At 27.7% G+C, this 18980-nt stretch overlaps 1 protein-coding gene across 1 annotated transcript; it reads left to right on the top strand.

Annotated features, from left to right (window-relative positions):
• The first annotated feature begins 1461 nt into the window (after positions 1-1461).
• On the top strand, positions 1462-17427 carry LOC103852047 (transcription factor TRY). Its single transcript, XM_009128938.3, has 3 exons — positions 1462-4764; positions 5908-5995; positions 6417-17427. The coding sequence occupies exons 1-3, from the start codon at positions 4701-4703 to the stop codon at positions 6586-6588; spliced, it is 324 nt and encodes a 107-aa protein (XP_009127186.1). The 5' UTR covers positions 1462-4700; the 3' UTR covers positions 6589-17427.
• The last annotated feature ends 1553 nt before the right edge of the window (positions 17428-18980 follow it).

Genomic DNA, 18980 nt, shown 5'->3' with positions numbered 1-18980 from the left:
TAGTTATTTATTAAATAAGAATTTATAATCATACGGTTCTATGATCATTCATATCGTTTTATAGCAAAATATATAAATCATCGATAACAAAATTTTCAATCTGAAATCTTTAATAAGTTTATAATTTATAAATGTTCTTGAAAATTCATTGAAAGTTTTAATATTAAAATATTTATGTAATCTTATGGTATATAATGTTTAATCTATATATATATATTTATTTTATTATTAAATGATATTTTTTACTCATATGGTTTTAAAATCATGTGTATCTTCTTATAATAAAAATGTTAAACCATTGATCATTAATTTTTAACATAATAATTTTAATAGTTTTAGTCATTTATTGTCGTTTTTAAAAATTCAAAATATAACATATACGAAAAAATCTAAATTTTATTTTTATAGCTAATTTGATTGTTTAATTTATTTTAATAATATAAAATGAAACAAAAAATGATGGAGGAGATATAAATTGTTATCAAATCTTTATTATTACAATCATTAATTGTCATATATATATTAGTCATTTATGGTAATTTCGTACGTTTTATTTAAGGAAAGAAAATAACATATCATATTATTATATCATATAGTTTGACCAACTTATGTATCTAACAACATATAAAAATCGAATGTGGATCTACTTATTTTTCAATTGAATGTAATTGACTACCTAATTGAGTGTCACCTATGCATTGGGGTCTCTTTTAATTAATACAAAATTGAGCTTACATCTTTTCAAATGTTCCTCAATTAATATATAGGGGATATAGATAAATGGGGTACACATACCTGTAGGCTCATATCATACGTTGCGGACAAAGATATGTTCATTTAGGACTAAGAATGTTAGTTGAAGACTTGGAAGTGGCTTACCATCGGCTACAACTATGTTTCAATTTGGTTCGTTTTTTCTTTCTCTTTTAACTTTATCAGCTCCAAAACTATTGTTAGTAGCTGCTCTTTTCTATCTGTCTTTACTTTATTGTAGTGACAAATTTATTGTTACGACAGACCAAAAAAATCTGTAAAAGTGTTTTAATTATAAAGTGGAAAGAGAAATAGATAGAGACTGCTTTTGTGATTAATGACTACCCACACTTACCCAGGAGAAAACATAATGCTGCTTATCAATTGTACTAGGTTAAGATCCGCGGAATGAACATTATATATAAATTATTTTATATATTATGTGTTTATAACATATTATGAAATAATAAATATATATTGAATAAAAATATCATTATCTACTATTTATATAATTAAATTGGTTACTATATAAATAATTTTTTTAATTTTTATTATATGATTACTATGATTGTTTAATTTATTTTAATAACTTAAAATTAAACAAATATAATTATAATACACACTTATCTTTATCAAATCTTTATTATTTAAAATCATTAATTGTCATATATACTTTAGCCACATTAGGCAATTCTGTAATCTTATTTAAGGAAATAATGAAGTACATTAATAATATATTTATTGTGGTTTAATAAGAAGTTTATTATATATTTAGATAGACTAACCTATTTCTCTAAGGATTCTAAGAATCATTCTAGTGATGACACGTGACTACAAAAAAATGTTGCAATACTTCTCAAATAATATATAGGGGATTACAAAAAGAAATCACATATTTGTCCGTTTTGTGCTAGCCGGTTCAAGGTTTTCCGTAACTCAAAGTTGTATACCCTTTAATAGAAAAAACGTATATATAAAAATGTTTAAGAGTTTATATATGAAATTTATAAAAAATAGTTCGAAAAAAAATATATCTAAAACCTATTCTGCCAAAAACAATTTCAGCTTTTGACCCACGAAACACGTTTGTCTCTGGAAAAAAAATATTTATTCTAAAAACAATATTTAAAAATGGACCTCCTATCTTGAGAAACAAGGGAGTTACCCATGATTTTAGACACTGGATACTCTATGCGGATCATGTGGTTTTACTGTAGCTACACCAATCTCTTTTTAGTCCAAGCTGATTTTTTATATATTTAAAATAGTATATGTCATGTCCTAAAACCCTGTTAAAAAATGCGGCTGTCTACACGTTGTTCGGAGGTTGACTGCGGCGAATATGCCCAAATCGGTGTAGCCAGGCGTTGATCTGCGTAAGACCGCTTAGTTTCCGTTGACCGCCTAATTCCCGCATTGTCTGCTTAAGTTTTTTTCGTCCATGTAAAGTTAAAACACAGTTGATTATTTTTTACTCATTATTGACAGATTTTGTGTAATTATTCTTTACTAAATAACTACAATTAGCTATCAAACTTAAAACAAACACATACATACTGCATTTAGGGAATTTTTCGTACCAAACACACCATTTACGAATCAAAAAGAGATTGTTTAAAATTATATATAAAAAGTTATATGATTATGTCTAAGAACTTGTGTCATCATATTTAAAAATAGCTAAATATATTATAAATATATTAAATTGTATTTAAAACTAGGCTCCGGATAATTTTCAAGTACTCCATGATTTTTCGGTAACTCGCTAAGTCCAGAATTACCGACTGACTAGCGTCTAACATAGTTCCGAACATGGCTTAAAACTAAAAATAACATTAGACTTAGATAAATAAGCTTAGATGGACAGTATAATTTGTTGAATTTATTAACCAATATACCAAACGACCACAACTTAACTATGTAGAATGTAGATTGTGTAGTATTTTCATTGAAACTGAATAAACCCTATATGCTGGTAGTATTGTTATTTGGTGGTGATTAATTTGAGGAGGAAAAGCCCAATACGGTGAAGCTATTAGGGTTTGAGTTTCGGTCACTATAATATTTTGGCATCGTTAGAGACAGAGGACCGACACGTGGCAACACGTGATTAGTTTGGATCACTTCTCTCGGACCAATATACTCTTGTATAATTCAAAAAAAAAAAAAATCTTTATCGTCACAATATAGTAGTCATTAGAGAAAAACGAACGTCTCGCTAAATAATTCTAGAATAATGTCATATGCCGGGAGTAAGGAGCGTTGTCAAAATCCTATCACTGCTTTGGATATAAGTTTGCTGTTAGTGTGGAACACCTTCTTCTTTATAATCACTTTCGTCTTTTGGATGCACGTTGTGGTGAGTCGCCTGCTTTTTCATCGACTTCTCCTTCGCCTTGCACATCGAAAATCAAGAGCTACTACCACTAAAGTGTCAAAATCTTGGGTTCTGTGATTTTGGGGTTAATAGGTCAGGAATTTTATGCTTTCTAATTTAGTGTTTTTCTTGATTCATTCTGGTCGGGTCATGTAGGTGTAATCAGATAATAATTCAGTTTCATTCCAATTTACTATTGGTGTTATATTTTTAATGATTTACTAGATCTTGACATGCGCCTCCGCACGGGTGTTGGATTTAACTTGCGTTCAATGTAAATTTATAAACCATTGATTTTATAAAATGTACATTTATATTTTTATGTTTTGTAAAATATATTTAGAGTAAAATATATTATATTATAATATAGATGTTTGATAAAAAATTTTTATCTGTACATAATATTATATTTATAATTTTATAACTTGATGCAATTTGATGTAATTGTAATATTCATATATTAACCTATTGATTTTTTTGTTTATTTATTGAAAATGATTTAATTTTTTATAGTAGGTTTTTATGAATTATTATTAATTTTATGATATTTGGTTTTCTTGTAAATTGTATTGTAGCAAATTAATATATATTATATATTACAGTTTGTGTTTTTACTTTCAGTAAAAAGAAATAACAATTTATCGTAATTAATTAATTTAAATTTTTGATTTTAAGTGAAGTGGCAAATTTGTAAATAAAAAAGAAATGCAATGGCTAAATGTGTAAATAAAAAAATATTTAATCTGCTATCTTCATTTCCAAACAATTCACATTTAATCTACTATCCAAGTTTTCAAACAACAAAATCTGTAAATGAAAAAGAAATATGGTGACTAAATATGTAAAGAAAAAAAATATTTAATCTGTTATCCTTGTTTCCAAGCAACTTTCATTTAATCTACTATCTAAGTTTTCAAACAGTATCAAAAGGTATTTTAATTTTAATAATATAGATTTGTAAACGGTAAACCGATTAACGTTTAGGTTTAGAATTTTCATGTTTCGAACTATGATTTTGGAGTGTATATATATATATCTAAATTTGAAAAGCTTGACATTAATTTGTTTCTGGGAATATGTAATACGAAGTTTTTGTTTTGATCATTTCTAGTACTATAAAATAGTATTCTGGAAAAATATACTATTGTTTTTTCAAAAAAAAAAATATACTATTGTTTATCCCAAAATTAACAGTGGAAAAAACATAGAAAATCGTGGAATTTGCTCCACTATTTGAAAATTAAAGGTGTAGAAAATTTGTAGAGGAAATAGTAATTTTGTTACTATTTGACGAATGAGAACAAAATCAGCCTTCAAATACTTACAAATCCCAATAAAAAACTTCATCTCCATGTGTACATGAGAGTGTCAACGACAAGTCTACACCAAGGCTAAGATGTCAACAAAGACCACACAACACATCTTACTTTTAGTTTGTAAAGGCTGTTCGTTGGACATTTCATCCTCTCCATCTCTCTCCTCTTTTTTCTCTATAAACTCTCATCTCTCACATTTTTTTTGCATTCTCCAACAAGACCTCAAATTTCATTTACCTTATTCTGACTAGCTCATGGATAACACCAACCGTCGTCGCCGTCCTAAACAACACAAAGTCACTCTCGAAGACTCTGAAGGTCCCTCACTATTCCCTTATATTTAGTTCTTACCTCGAATTTACTTGTTTACGTAATTTTTCATGGATAGAAGCAATAAATATAGATGCTTTTGCACATCTTGAAAGCATTTTCTGGCTTCGATTTTGAATTTAGTTCATAGAATCTGATTTGGCCTAGTGATTGACTGTAGAGTGGAAAACGAAGCAAATGTTCACTTCTAAATTAGTTAAACGAGGGAAGTCCTAAGTAACTAAAAGTATCAAGATTAGTATTAAAATTTAACCCAAAAATCATTTATACTAATTTAAGAGTCATTCTTGGGTTCACCCCCTAGGATGAACCTCTAGGTTTACCAACCAATAGGATTTCATTATTTCAAATTCGATATCTTTTAAAAAAGGAAACAAAATATTCTCAAATTATATTATGTTTTTAAAATAAAAAAAGATAATAGTTACAGAAAAAAAAAATTAAAAAAAAATATATTTTTAATGTTCTCAACAAAACACTAAACCCTAAATCCTAATCCCTAAACCCTAAATCCTAAACCCTAAACCCTTGGATAAACCCTAAACCCTTGGATAAACCCTAAACCCTTGGGTAAACCCTAAACCCTTGGATAAATCCTAAACTCTAAGTAAAAAACACTAAAACCCTAAACCCTAAATGCTTGAATGTTTTAGTGTATAGTGATTTTGATTTAGAGTTTAGGATTTATCCTAGAGCTTAGGATTTATCCTAGAGTTTAGGGTTTATCCAAGGGTTTAGGGTTTAAGATTAAGGGTTTAGGGATTAAAATTTAGGGTTTAGGGTTTAATGTTATGCTGACGACGTAAATTTTTTTTTTTTGTAATTATTACTATTTTCTTTTTACATTTTAATTTTAAAAACATAATATAATTTGATAATATTTTGTTTCCTTTTTTAAAAGATATCGAATATAAAATAAAACAATCCTATTAGTTGGTGAACCTAGAGGTTCACCTTAGGGGGTGGTCCTAAGAATAAGTCCTAATTTAATATCTGTTTGAGTTAAATGGTTGAAAATATATGTGCAGAAGTGAGCAGTATCGAATAGAAGTTTATAAATATGACAGAACAAGAAGATATCATCCTATTTAATATTTGTCTGAGTTTAATTGGTTGAAAATATATGTGCAGAAGTGAGCAGTATCGAATGGAAGTTTATCAATATGACAGAACAAGAAGAAGATATTATCCTTCGAATGTATAGACTTGTCGGTGATAGGTAACAATTTCTTTCTTCATCATCTTCTTAATTGTTTTTCTGTCAATTATCTCGACCGAAAGAAAAATGATCCTGTATACATTGATAGGTAAATAAATTTAATATGCTTGTGTATTTCTAAGCAAACATACGCTAATTTAGGCATGCACTTACGTTTGTAGTTGTACAGTGTACAATGTTGTAGTGGAAGCACATGGTGTCCACTAATTTTCTTAAAAAACATTTAAGTAAAGCTTTCACGTTCATTAAATTATATACGTACACATACATTGATATATGAAGCAAGAAACCTAATTTGCTTTCTTTATCGATAAGTATTTATGAATAAATGATTGCTTGCTCTACAATTGACAAAATAAAATTTTAATGCCTACAAACTAAATAGAAAAGGGTGTAATTTGTGTAATTTTTTTTATGTTAGGTGGGATTTAATAGCAGGACGAGTGCCAGGAAGACAGCCAGAAGAGATTGAAAGATACTGGATTATGAGAAACAGTGATAGCTTTGCTGAAAAACGACTCCAACTTCACCACTCTTCCTCTCATAAAAATAACAAACTTCATCGTCCACGTCCCTCTATTTACCCTTCTTAGTTTTTAGTGCCATTTATATTTTCTGCCTCACAACAAAAAATGGTGTAATAGTTGCAGTTTTATTTAGCATAACGAAAATTGTATGTTTATTTTGTCGTTTTTTATTTTAATGTTCTAATTAGTAATCAACTATTAATGATCGGTGTGGTTAATAATAATATTATATAAACAATTTTTTTGAACACTTAATATAAACAAATTGCAATCAGGTTAAATAATACTCCCTCCGGATTTGAATATATGATGTTTAAAGTTGTGCACACATATTAAGAGAAATTAAATACTTACTTTTATCAAATATTTTTTTGTTTTACTTTTAGTTAGTTTAAAGATTTATTTGAATCCCAATAAAATTCAACCACTTATATTTTTTACATTTTGATTTATATTTTATTTTAAAAACAAATGCATTAATGAAAAATAGAACATCATACATTTGTATACAAGGAAAAAAACTAAAACATCATATATTCAAATCCGGAGGGAGTACATAAACTATATGGGTTACTCAATCTTAAATTTGGAATGATTCAAGTTTGATGACATTTTAGATGAACTGTGATGAATTTAAAGTTGTTATGAAGATATATAAATAAAATCAAAAATAAAGTTTTCCAAAGAACACAGTAAAACCAAATTTGAAATATTTTACAGAAATCACCATAAACTCTTGAAATCAGACGAAAAATCTCTTATAAAGTTTACAAACATTTAAGGTGTTTTTCAAATCATAGGTTGAATAATGGAAGAGTTTGAAATTAATATGGAAGAAAACTTGTCCTATACCATGAATTCAGAAACATTGAAAATTTCCAGATCCAACAGATAGATTTTGATTTAAAAAGCATATACAAGAATATAAGTCTTCCTAAAAATTAGAATCTAATAAAACCCCCAAAAAGTTGACCACAAAGCAAAAGTAGACAACTATCAAAATTGGGAAAATTGTTTTTTTTTTTGCCAAAAAATGCATATTAGGTTAATTTTTTTATGTACCATTTTTTCTTCTAATACCCTTTAGTATTTTCCAAAATAAATCAAATAAATAGTTTTACAAACAAACAAAAAATTCAAAAAATAGTAACTATTGACAAAATAACTATATCAACTTATTGGTATTTTTTCGGTTCTAAAAATTTTTAAATCATAATTCCATATTTTGTTCTAGAAAAAGTAGAATTGACATTCTACACAGTAGTAAATGTAATCCACTTTTTCCATTGAATCTAATATGTTTAGAAAACGCAATTTACGCAAATAATAGTAGTATAAAAAATATTTGGAAAACACTTTATGCTCTTAACATATCGTTCTAAAATCTGTAGAATCCGGAATCTACACATTACTATAAATCTAAAACCTGTAGAAATTGGAATTTCACACATTACTATAAATCTAAAACTAGTAGAAATCAATTTCAAACATGTTTACTGTGTTCTATATATAGTAGAATACAAATTCTACATATAAGGATAATCAATTCCAAAAATATGGGAAGAGAATATTTGGAAATATTCAATTTTCTTGTATTTATTAAATAGATTTTTTTAAAAAAAAATCGTGAATTAGAAAATCAGTTTTTAAATTAAAAAAAAAATCAAAACATTGATTTGGAAACTTTTTCTCACACCATATTTTTTTCCCTTTGTTCTTCAAGGAGAAGAGAAAAATGGATTTGATTGATTAGAAATCGAGTTTTAAGAGTTCAGCTCGTGTTTGTTCGGTTCAAATCAAGTGGGAATCAAACAAGATTTAACCGACGAAAACCAAGAAATCGATTTGGAAGACTTACATGGGCACGGGATCGATCGATTCCGAAGACGCGACCGATAGATCAAAGTAGGATCGAGCTTATGCAATCGACTGACCTGGCCTAGGTCGATCAGTATATACTCTGCATATTTTCGTTGTTCTGGATATATTTATCAGGATCAGACAGTTCTAATCAAACGGTTGCTTACGGGATCGATCGATCCCTTTGAGTAAAAAAAACTTTGAACTTTAGTTTTTTTTGGGGATTTTTAATATTTTTTAACCCATGTTTTATTAATTGTAATTTCGAATTTTTAATTGAAATTAAAGGTAGTGTTGCCATTTTGAAAATATTTAGACTAATAGAACATAAAGTATATGAGATTAGCCTAATAGGACATAGTTATCATTTTTGTGGCCTAAAAAAACAATTTTCTCATTAAAATTTTAGTTACAGTTGAGTAATATAACATATGCTGAACAGACTTAAAGAGTATTTTAAAAATTCTTGACAAGTATAACAGGAAAACTAATGAAAAGTATATATATACACTTTGATAACTTAAGAAAACACATTCTGACATTCGTTATCAGCAATTAGGGATTCTAAATTTTAAATTTATTTTTTTTATCAATGATATGCGTCAGGTATAATACTTCATATGTTTGAATATATAAGCAGTATTGAATATTTCTTACAATATAAGTAGTTTTCGAAGCTTAATGCAAAAGGTAAAGGGATAAAAAAATATTTAAACAAAATTTTAAAATCAAATATGGAAACGTTATTTATCATGGGTCCCTTTTCTCTTCAATTAAATGCTAACCATAACTGACAAAAAAAAATGCTAACCATAAAAAAAATATTCCATCGGTTCTGAAATGTAAAATGTTTAGAATAACTTTTATGTTTCAATATATAAGATGTTCTCATCTTTCTAGATAACTTTAAGTTTATCAAAAATTGTATAATCAATCAAATTTAATAGTTTATTTTGTAATTGGTTGAGTAGTTTTTAGTTTATAATTTTAATGATACTTTTTAGGTAAAAAGTAATTTTTTAATAAGTGTGCACTATCCAAAACATCTTACATTTCAGAACAGAGAGAGTATTTTTCTTAATTTTAACTTAAATTAATTATAATGTTAAACAGAGAGTATTATAAATTAACTAAAATTTATACTTTGTTTAGCTACTAACTACTTTAAATGGATTGAATCTCCTCATCATAGTCGTGGCGTGTTCCTAATTACGAAGAGTTATCGAGGAGACTAAGATGATTTTTATGTTCCATTTATTACTTTTCTTGAACGTGAGAGCATTTATTAATTAAAAGATACCCTTCCGTTTCATTTTAAGAGTCGTTTCAGATTTGTGCACACAAGTTAAGAAAACAATTAATTTTATATATTTTCTATATAAAAACATCATTACTTTTACACCTAAACATATTTCAACTAATAAAAATAAATTAATAATTTTGCATTAAAAATCAAAAACGATATTTATTTTATAACGAAAAAATTATCTACAACATACTTATTATAAAACATAGGGAGTACTTGATACTCCCTCTGTTGCTAAATTATATTCTCTTTGGTCTCTTTTAAATGACTCTTTAGAATATTTCACACAAATTTAGGCTATTTACACAATACCTATTTTAACTTTTTATATATACTTGATTTTCTCCGGCCATTATTACGACAAATAGGGTTAAAATAAGTCAACTTTGGTCCTTTTTTGCCTAGAATTTTGGAAACGTCAACTATAGTGGAATAAAATAAAAATACTAAAATGTCATTTAAAAAATTCGGAGGGTGTATAAGTTTATATATTTTTACACATATTAAAAAGATATATTAATTTTTGATTATAAATTTATTATCTTTTGTGTTTAACAATTTTTATTTATTTTAAACCAATAAGAATTTAAGAAGTACAATTATTTTTCGAAGTATAATTTATCATTATTAGCTAATAAAACATACCTAAAACATAAAACTTATATTTTTGATTTTTTAAAAAAGAATATTTACCTTTCAGGAACAAAGGGAGTATTACACAAGTTCATAACACAACAATATGAAACAAAATGTTTTAAAAGAATAACAATATGAAACAATACAGTCTCATAGTGTGTGTGTGTGTGTGTTGCTCGTTGATAAAAAAATAATAGTTGACATGCTGATGAATTGACCTTCGCTAAAAAGAACACTCCATCAACTACTACTAACTTTTTCCTTGGCTTTCGTTGTTTAATAGTTGGCATGCTGATTTGAAAATCGCTAAATTTTGTTATATACAGGCGTGTTGTGGTCTTTCGAAAGATGTGCTTTCGCAAGCTGTGTATTCATATGTTGTATTTTTGAATATGAATGATGTTTCATAATTTAAAAAGGACACCCAAGGGCACATGATGTCGTTTCACATATACTAGTCTTAATCCCAGTTAAAATATGCTTCATAAGTAGTAGAACCCATTTCGGATAATAAAGGTACGGGGAATATAAATAAATAGTAAAGGAAAATTGCATTTTGAACCACGAAGGTATAAGAAGGTGGCACTTTAAATTTCGGTGTTAAAAAACTCATACTTCAAACAATCAAACCATTTATATTAACACACAAAATCTTGAAATTAATTTACTTCTTTAGCATGTAAAAATGTGCATGTTACTGTTTATCCATGTGTAAAAAGATATGATTTGTCTATTACTTTTTATATTTTTGAATAGTAATTAATAAATAAGAAATACAGTTAAGATAATAAAAATTTCAAAATTTAATTCAAAAATAAGAAATAAATGCAAAAATAAATAAAAACTCATAATAATAATAATAATAATAATAATAATAATAATAATAATAATAATAATAATAATAATAATTGAGTAAAATTTTAAATCATCCCTTATATACTAAAGCGCAAGTCGCACGATGAATCAGAAATTGCCATGTGTAATAACTTTAAAAGAACAAAAAAAATAATTGCCACATGGAAAATTTTCTAAAAGCAATAAAAAACAATTCCGTTTAAAGAAAATATTAAATGCAAAAAAATAAAAAAATAAAGCTGTTTTGTTTCTTAAACTGTTTCTATTTGTTTTTAATATAGAATAAAAATCTACATCAAATAAAATCCCTTTTATTTCTCACATTACACCATCACGATCTTTGGAACTGTTAATCTTTCTGAGATTTTACTCACTATGGTATAAATTCAAATTTATCTTTACGTACATTCATTGCAGTTTCCTAAATTCTCATGATTCCACTTACTCTCTCTCTAAGTCTGAAGAAATTGCAATTTTAACTAGATAGATGGATTGGTTTCCGACGAGAGTACAATTCTGAATGGATATAATCTCTGGCTAAGCTAAGCAGTTGAACAGCAATAGTTTTCGAGATAAGTTCTTTTCAAAGAATACAAAAAACCCAGAATTTCTTTGGCGAAGGTTGCAGAAAAGTTGACGATGAAAGTTGAAACCCAGGTTAGTAAGACTTCGTCACTCATATCATAATTTGTGTAATGTTTTTTTTTTGCTAAACTGGTAATTTGTGTAATGTTAATTTGTTCATGAACCTTTTTTCTTCTATGCTCTCACCTACTTATAGTTTTATTTTTTTTTTATCAAACACCTACTTATAGTTTCTATTTCATTTCTTTTGTTGTTCTAGATATTGGGAAATCTACGTATTTTGATGCAGTATCGTGATACAAAAGGTAAACCTAACCAATCAGGTTAATAACATTTGAAAAGTGGAATAAATTAATTCACAATTTACTGAAATATGTTTTTTTTTTGGTGGTGACAATTCAAATAATGAAAGTACAAAGCTCATCTTAATGCACACTTAGTTAGGAGTAACAAGACCCCTGATAAATTTGAGAAGCACCAGAAGAAAAATTTAATGTGGTTCTTATTAAAAAAAAAAAGTAATCTGGTGTAAAATATGTGACTTAAAAACTTAGGTGGAGAAGAAACAAAAGAAGGGCCTATATCTGCTATTCAGATCAAGACCTTAGCCTCAAGTTCGTCTTCCATATTCATAATCTTATAAAACGTGGCTCCATTAGTTTGGTATACTTTTGAATCAATATACCCGTTTGCGTTTTTATCTCATTATGTAATGTTAGCAATTTTTTATAGCAAAAATAAAAACTTCTTAGTAAATATATCACTGAAAATGAAGAAAGACAAAAAAACATAAGAGATGAACAGAAAGACTACAAGAAGTAATGACATCAATAGTCTGAACAAATTATTAACTTTCAAAATAACATTTTTTACATCAATAACATATTTATTGTAAATTATATATATTATATAATTTTAAAATTAGTAAATAATAATGCCCGGTGCGTAGCACGGGAGACATACTAGTTTATATACTAAATCACAATCCCTTATATACTAAAGCGCAAGTCGCACGATGAATCAGAAATTGCCATGTGTAATAACTTTAAAAGAACAAAAAAAATAATTGCCACATGGAAAATTTTCTAAAAGCAATAAAAAACAATTCCGTTTAAAGAAAATATTAAATGCAAAAAAATAAAAAAATAAAGCTGTTTTGTTTCTTAAACTGTTTCTATTTGTTTTTAATATAGAATAAAAATCTACATCAAATAAAATCCCTTTTATTTCTCACATTACACCATCACGATCTTTGGAACTGTTAATCTTTCTGAGATTTTACTCACTATGGTATAAATTCAAATTTATCTTTACGTACATTCATTGCAGTTTCCTAAATTCTCATGATTCCACTTACTCTCTCTCTAAGTCTGAAGAAATTGCAATTTTAACTAGATAGATGGATTGGTTTCCGACGAGAGTACAATTCTGAATGGATATAATCTCTGGCTAAGCTAAGCAGTTGAACAGCAATAGTTTTCGAGATAAGTTCTTTTCAAAGAATACAAAAAACCCAGAATTTCTTTGGCGAAGGTTGCAGAAAAGTTGACGATGAAAGTTGAAACCCAGGTTAGTAAGACTTCGTCACTCATATCATAATTTGTGTAATGTTTTTTTTTTTGCTAAACTGGTAATTTGTGTAATGTTAATTTGTTCATGAACCTTTTTTCTTCTATGCTCTCACCTACTTATAGTTTTATTTTTTTTATCAAACACCTACTTATAGTTTCTATTTCATTTCTTTTGTTGTTCTAGATATTGGCAAATCTACGTATTTTGATGCAGTATCGTGATACAAAAGGTAAACCTAACCAATCAGGTTAATAACATTTGAAAAGTGGAATAAATTAATTCACAATTTACTGAAATATGTTTTTTTTTTGGTGGTGACAATTCAAATAATGAAAGTACAAAGCTCATCTTAATGCACACTTAGTTAGGAGTAACAAGGCCCCTGATAAATTTGAGAAGCACCAGAAGAAAAATTTAATGTGGTTCTTATTAAAAAAAAAAGTAATCTGGTGTAAAATATGTGACTTAAAAACTTAGGTGGAGAAGAAACAAAAGAAGGGCCTATATCTGCTATTCAGATCAAGACCTTAGCCTCAAGTTCGTCTTCCATATTCATAATCTTATAAAACGTGGCTACATTAGTTTGGTATACTTTTGAATCAATATACCCGTTTGCGTTTTTATCTCATTATGTAATGTTAGCAATTTTTTATAGCAAAAATAAAAACTTCTTAGTAAATATATCACTGAAAATGAAGAAAGACAAAAAAACATAAGAGATGAACAGAAAAACTACAAGAAGTAATGACATCAATAGTCTGAACAAATTATTAACTTTCAAAATAACATTTTTTACATCAATAACATATTTATTGTAAATTCTATATATTATATAATTTTAAAATTAGTAAATAATAATGCCCGGTGCGTAGCACGGGAGACATACTAGTTTATATACTAAATCACAAGTCACCTATCAAATAAAATTCTGACACATGGAATTTGGTTTACAAATTTAAGAAAAAAAACAAAAACAAAAGAATTTAAATGGCAACAATCAGTTTCGTGAGTTTTGCTTATTTATCTTTTAACTGCTTTTATTTTTTTTATAAATTAAAAATCCCTAATATTTCTCATACCTACACCCATGATCTCATTCTCACGATTTTGGAACGGTTAATATTTCTTTTTAGTTAAGATTTAACTCACAATACCAGTAACTTAATTCAACTCTACTCGCTTTCAGAAACTTTGATTCCTAAATTCTTTGTAACAGCCCCTAATTCTATCTAAAGAGCGTATTCACACTATTGACTCTACAATACTTGATCCATATTGACATGGAGAAACGGTGGCAACAATAGTTTTACAAGAAAACATAAATCTGTAGTGGACAGGTGGTTGTGCGTACTCCAAAGTTTGTTGATGAATGTCAGGTTGGTAACTTTAAAAATGCCGAAACTCTTTATGTTCAATCATAAATTTCTCTTTTTCTAAACTTCAATCATAAATTTCTTTTTTCGTTTTTACAGAAATAGGCAAAAGCTACATCTGGCATGGTGAAATAAATAAACGTTAACAAAACAAGTCCATCAACTTTTCAAAATTGATTAAAAAGTTCTCAATTTGCTTGAATATGCTTATTTTGAATGGTGATGATAAAAAGTTCTGGCTTTTTAGTTTATATGGCTTACACAATCGCAATAACTCAGTATGTTTGTGGTTAATCAAATAATAGATGTGTGTTAATGGTTTGTTTATGTATATTCATCTCCTTCAGATAAATCAAGTTATATTATACAATTTATATAAAACTGAAATTTGGTATTTCTGTAACAAAACAATATTCCCATGCGTAGCATGGGGCCAAAACTAGTTTATTAATAAATTAAAATCATTCAAAAATAAAATAAATCTAAAAAGAAAAGTTCATAATTTTCTAAATAAGTAAATAAGTTCAACATATGCGAGTGAAAGTTTCTGACATATTTGCTGTATATATTGTTTTTAAATTACTCGGATACAAGAGATGCGGATATGCACAGACCAAAAGATTACACTACCAATATTTCCTTATCTCAAATGGATTTATAATCTGCCATTACTTCTGCTCCAGATTTAACTTTTTATAATTATATATATTGATATTGGTTCGGTCACAGCAAAACAGATTTGCTGGTTTCGTTGCTTGTCCAGCTGAGAAACCTTTTGTAGGTCAGTTTATAGACATGAAGATCGCTGGAAATATTAGTGCAAACCTCGAAGCTTGCAAAGGAGATATGTCAAATAGAGGAGCTCTCCCAGACAATGTGCAGAATGATAACTGAGTAAACAGAGATTGACTCTGAAGAAGAATGGAGGATAAAGCTAACTAATAATTTATTGATTTTCTATGCAGCATTGAAGACTGTACTCTAACCTTCATCTCCTGTAATAAACATTCTACAGTCAACTGATAATTCCACTCAATGGTTGCTTAATATCTAAACTCATTTTCATCATCAAATATTTGATTTTTCTTTGACAGCTATGCATATACTCTGTGAGGATATAGATCAGGTAGACCGCAAGGTCTCAAAGATATACTCTAGCTTCTGTGAGTATTGCGTATTGAAGGCAACGTTTTTCTCATATAAAGAAAGCTGATTCTCGGGTACTTTATTTGTGTTTTGTTTCATTCGGTTTTAGCTACAAGCTGTGATGGCGCAATAGTAAGCATAAACATTGAACTCTGTTTGCATGCTCAGTCATCAAGTTTTTTGCTCCAGTTTTGTAGAGACAGATGGTGAATGCTATGGTCGGGTCAGGTGGATAGAGATTGGTAAGATAACATGCATTTTTAAGCTCACACATTTCAAACATGTAAGATTTACTTCCCTTCCACAACTCGGTGGTGCACATCTCTAACATGTAAGCGACGGAGAGAGCGAGATGGAGCACGCGACGGAGAGTGTGATGAGAGATGGCAAAGGATATTGCTGCAGTGAAAACTGTCACGAGAGAGGTTGATAGTCTCTCGGACATACTGAGTTTATAAGAGTTGTAATTTTTTTGGTTTGTTTTTATAGAAACAGAGGAATGAAAGATTGTGTTCAAGTTGATTAGTTTCAAAAATAAGTTGTGTTTAAGAGCTGCAATCTTTCGAAGTTTCTAAAAACTGAGGAATGAAAGTTACGGTGGATGAGTCTGACATGACTGCAAAGCTTCTCACGAGTCAGTTGCTCAAATTTGATGGCATCGAGTACAAAAAGTTTCAAACTTGTTTGCAACAAGAACAGAGTTATTGCTTACATACAAGAACAATATTGACCAAAGTGTAATCTAAAGAAGATAGTAAACTTTGAGCATTCTGATTCAAAAAAATGTCTGATTTATTTTAGATATACATTGCATATCATGAATACAAAGAATCAGAAAAGTTTAGAGAAAGACTCATAACTGGTAGTGGACACATCATACCAACAAATATGATGACCAAACAACATATATATAACTCAAGTTTAATTTATACAATATAGAAAATTACAATCAAAAGACTATGAAATATATTAAATTTGTTGACTAAAAACCTTAAGTTATGTCGGGATATATATATATATATATATATATTGTATATTTGTGATAAAATTTCCAATCACATAAATGGTTATAAATTTAACTAAATTACGATATATAACGTGATATATATCTTCAAACAGTTATATAATTTTATATAACATTTAATGTTGAGAATTAAGCTACAAACGTTTTAGTTAATTTTTTTCTCTTCATATAAATATAGTAAAATTAATAGTTCAAGCTATACTAATACAAAAATCTATTCCAAACCACAACATTTTAGTTTACCATGAAAAAAGATTATTTCAAACAATAAAACAATAATAGAGTAGAAAAAACAATTAGATTATTTCAAACAATAAAACAATAATAGAGTAGAAAAAACAATCTTAATCAAATAAATACACATCAAAAATAAAACTAAATAAAATATAGAAGAACAGTATCACATCATGTAGTTACTCTGAAAACTTTAAATCAACAACATAAAAATATTTAATAACAGCCGTGAAAAACAAAATTGGTAGGGAACCAAGATATAAATAATACCATAGTAAATATGATACATATAATGTAATAGTGAACTTACCACTGATAATAAAATAACCATATCAAAAACCTATCAAAACAAATAAATTGAGGAATGCAAAAGTAAAAACAACAAGATGACAAACAACATATCAATATACTCAATAAAAAGTATATAAATAAAAAAAGGTCCAAACTTAACTAACTCTCACATACACTAAAAAGTAAAAACTTTTCCTTCCACCAGTTTAGTCATTTTTCATATTCGAGCTTTCGATTTTAGTTGAACCATACTAGTTTAACATTTAAACTTACTGATTCGGTTGAAAAAACATTGCGTTTCTCCTAATATCTCATTCTGTTTAACATCGCTGGATTGGTTTATATTAACCAAATAAACACATCACTACATGACCAGTGGCGGATCCAGAACTATTATCAATCGGGGGCACTTTAATAACTTAACTCTTTTAAATAAAAAAAATTTCATAACAAAAAGTATCTTACAAATTTATTCTACGAGAATAAAAATCATCCTCAGAATTGTCAGATGTAGATACAAATTTTCTTTTAGGCTTGAAATATTTTTTCATTGAAATTTTGTCTCTGAAAAAAAAAAAATTAGCACAATACTATAATTTTTATGTTCTCACGATTTCCTATTACTTAAGTCACATAAATCAAAATATTCATTGAGTTTTACCTTTTAGCTTCTCTGTTGAATACTCTTTTTGTTTGCCTGCGTTATACTTTTGTGATTAGGAAAAATCTAGTCGGTAAAAATGACGAAAAGTCGAAAACGTTAGTGTCGTTTACTAGGTTAAAATTAAAAACTTCCATTATTAACTTTTTTTAGTTTTAGATTGGGCTTTGTAAAACTAAACTTATCTTTCTTTTTATATGGGCTAGATTAGATTTAGTGACATATAATAAGTGTGTTCTAGATTTCTTACTTCTCCTGCAAGTTTATATATGCATAACTATATATTATAATACAAATTTTTTTTTTAAAGTAGTAGGGGGCACGTGCCCCCGTAGTCAACAACGTCCGTCCGCCCCTGTACATGACTGGAATAACCAAAATAGATATATTGTGAGACTAAATATTTTATAGTAAGTTTATTATAATCATCAGATATAAAAGTAAATATTAATCGTTATATTTTACCAAAACAAACATCTAATTATATGAATGAAACTAAGTCAAACAATACAGCTGATTCATTATTATATTATCAAAGCAATGAATATCTATGCATGTTTGTTACAAAAAATATATCTATGCATGTTTAGATTGATCGGCATAGTATTCTAACGGAAATTAATAAAAAAAAATGAATGCTCGATTATTGGAATCATAAGCAGTGAGACTACTAACCATGTTGAACGACCAAGAGTATAGGAGAATGAAACGACACTGCGACCGAAATAAACTATTGTGATGATAAATGTTGTGAATGGAAGATATTTTTTGTGTGTTTATTACATGAGTAATAATACTTATATAGATATACAATTGAAAATTTTAATTTAATCTAAAGATCTAGAATATCTAAAATATTCTAGAAGATAAATATTATAATGGCCATCCACATATGTAAATTATCCATAACAAAAT

Source organism: Brassica rapa, chromosome A02, assembly GCF_000309985.2.
Source record: "Brassica rapa cultivar Chiifu-401-42 chromosome A02, CAAS_Brap_v3.01, whole genome shotgun sequence".
Taxonomy (NCBI): domain Eukaryota; kingdom Viridiplantae; phylum Streptophyta; class Magnoliopsida; order Brassicales; family Brassicaceae; genus Brassica; species Brassica rapa.
The sequence above is the reverse complement of the archived record's forward strand: the minus strand, read 5'-3'. Positions and strand labels throughout refer to the sequence as shown.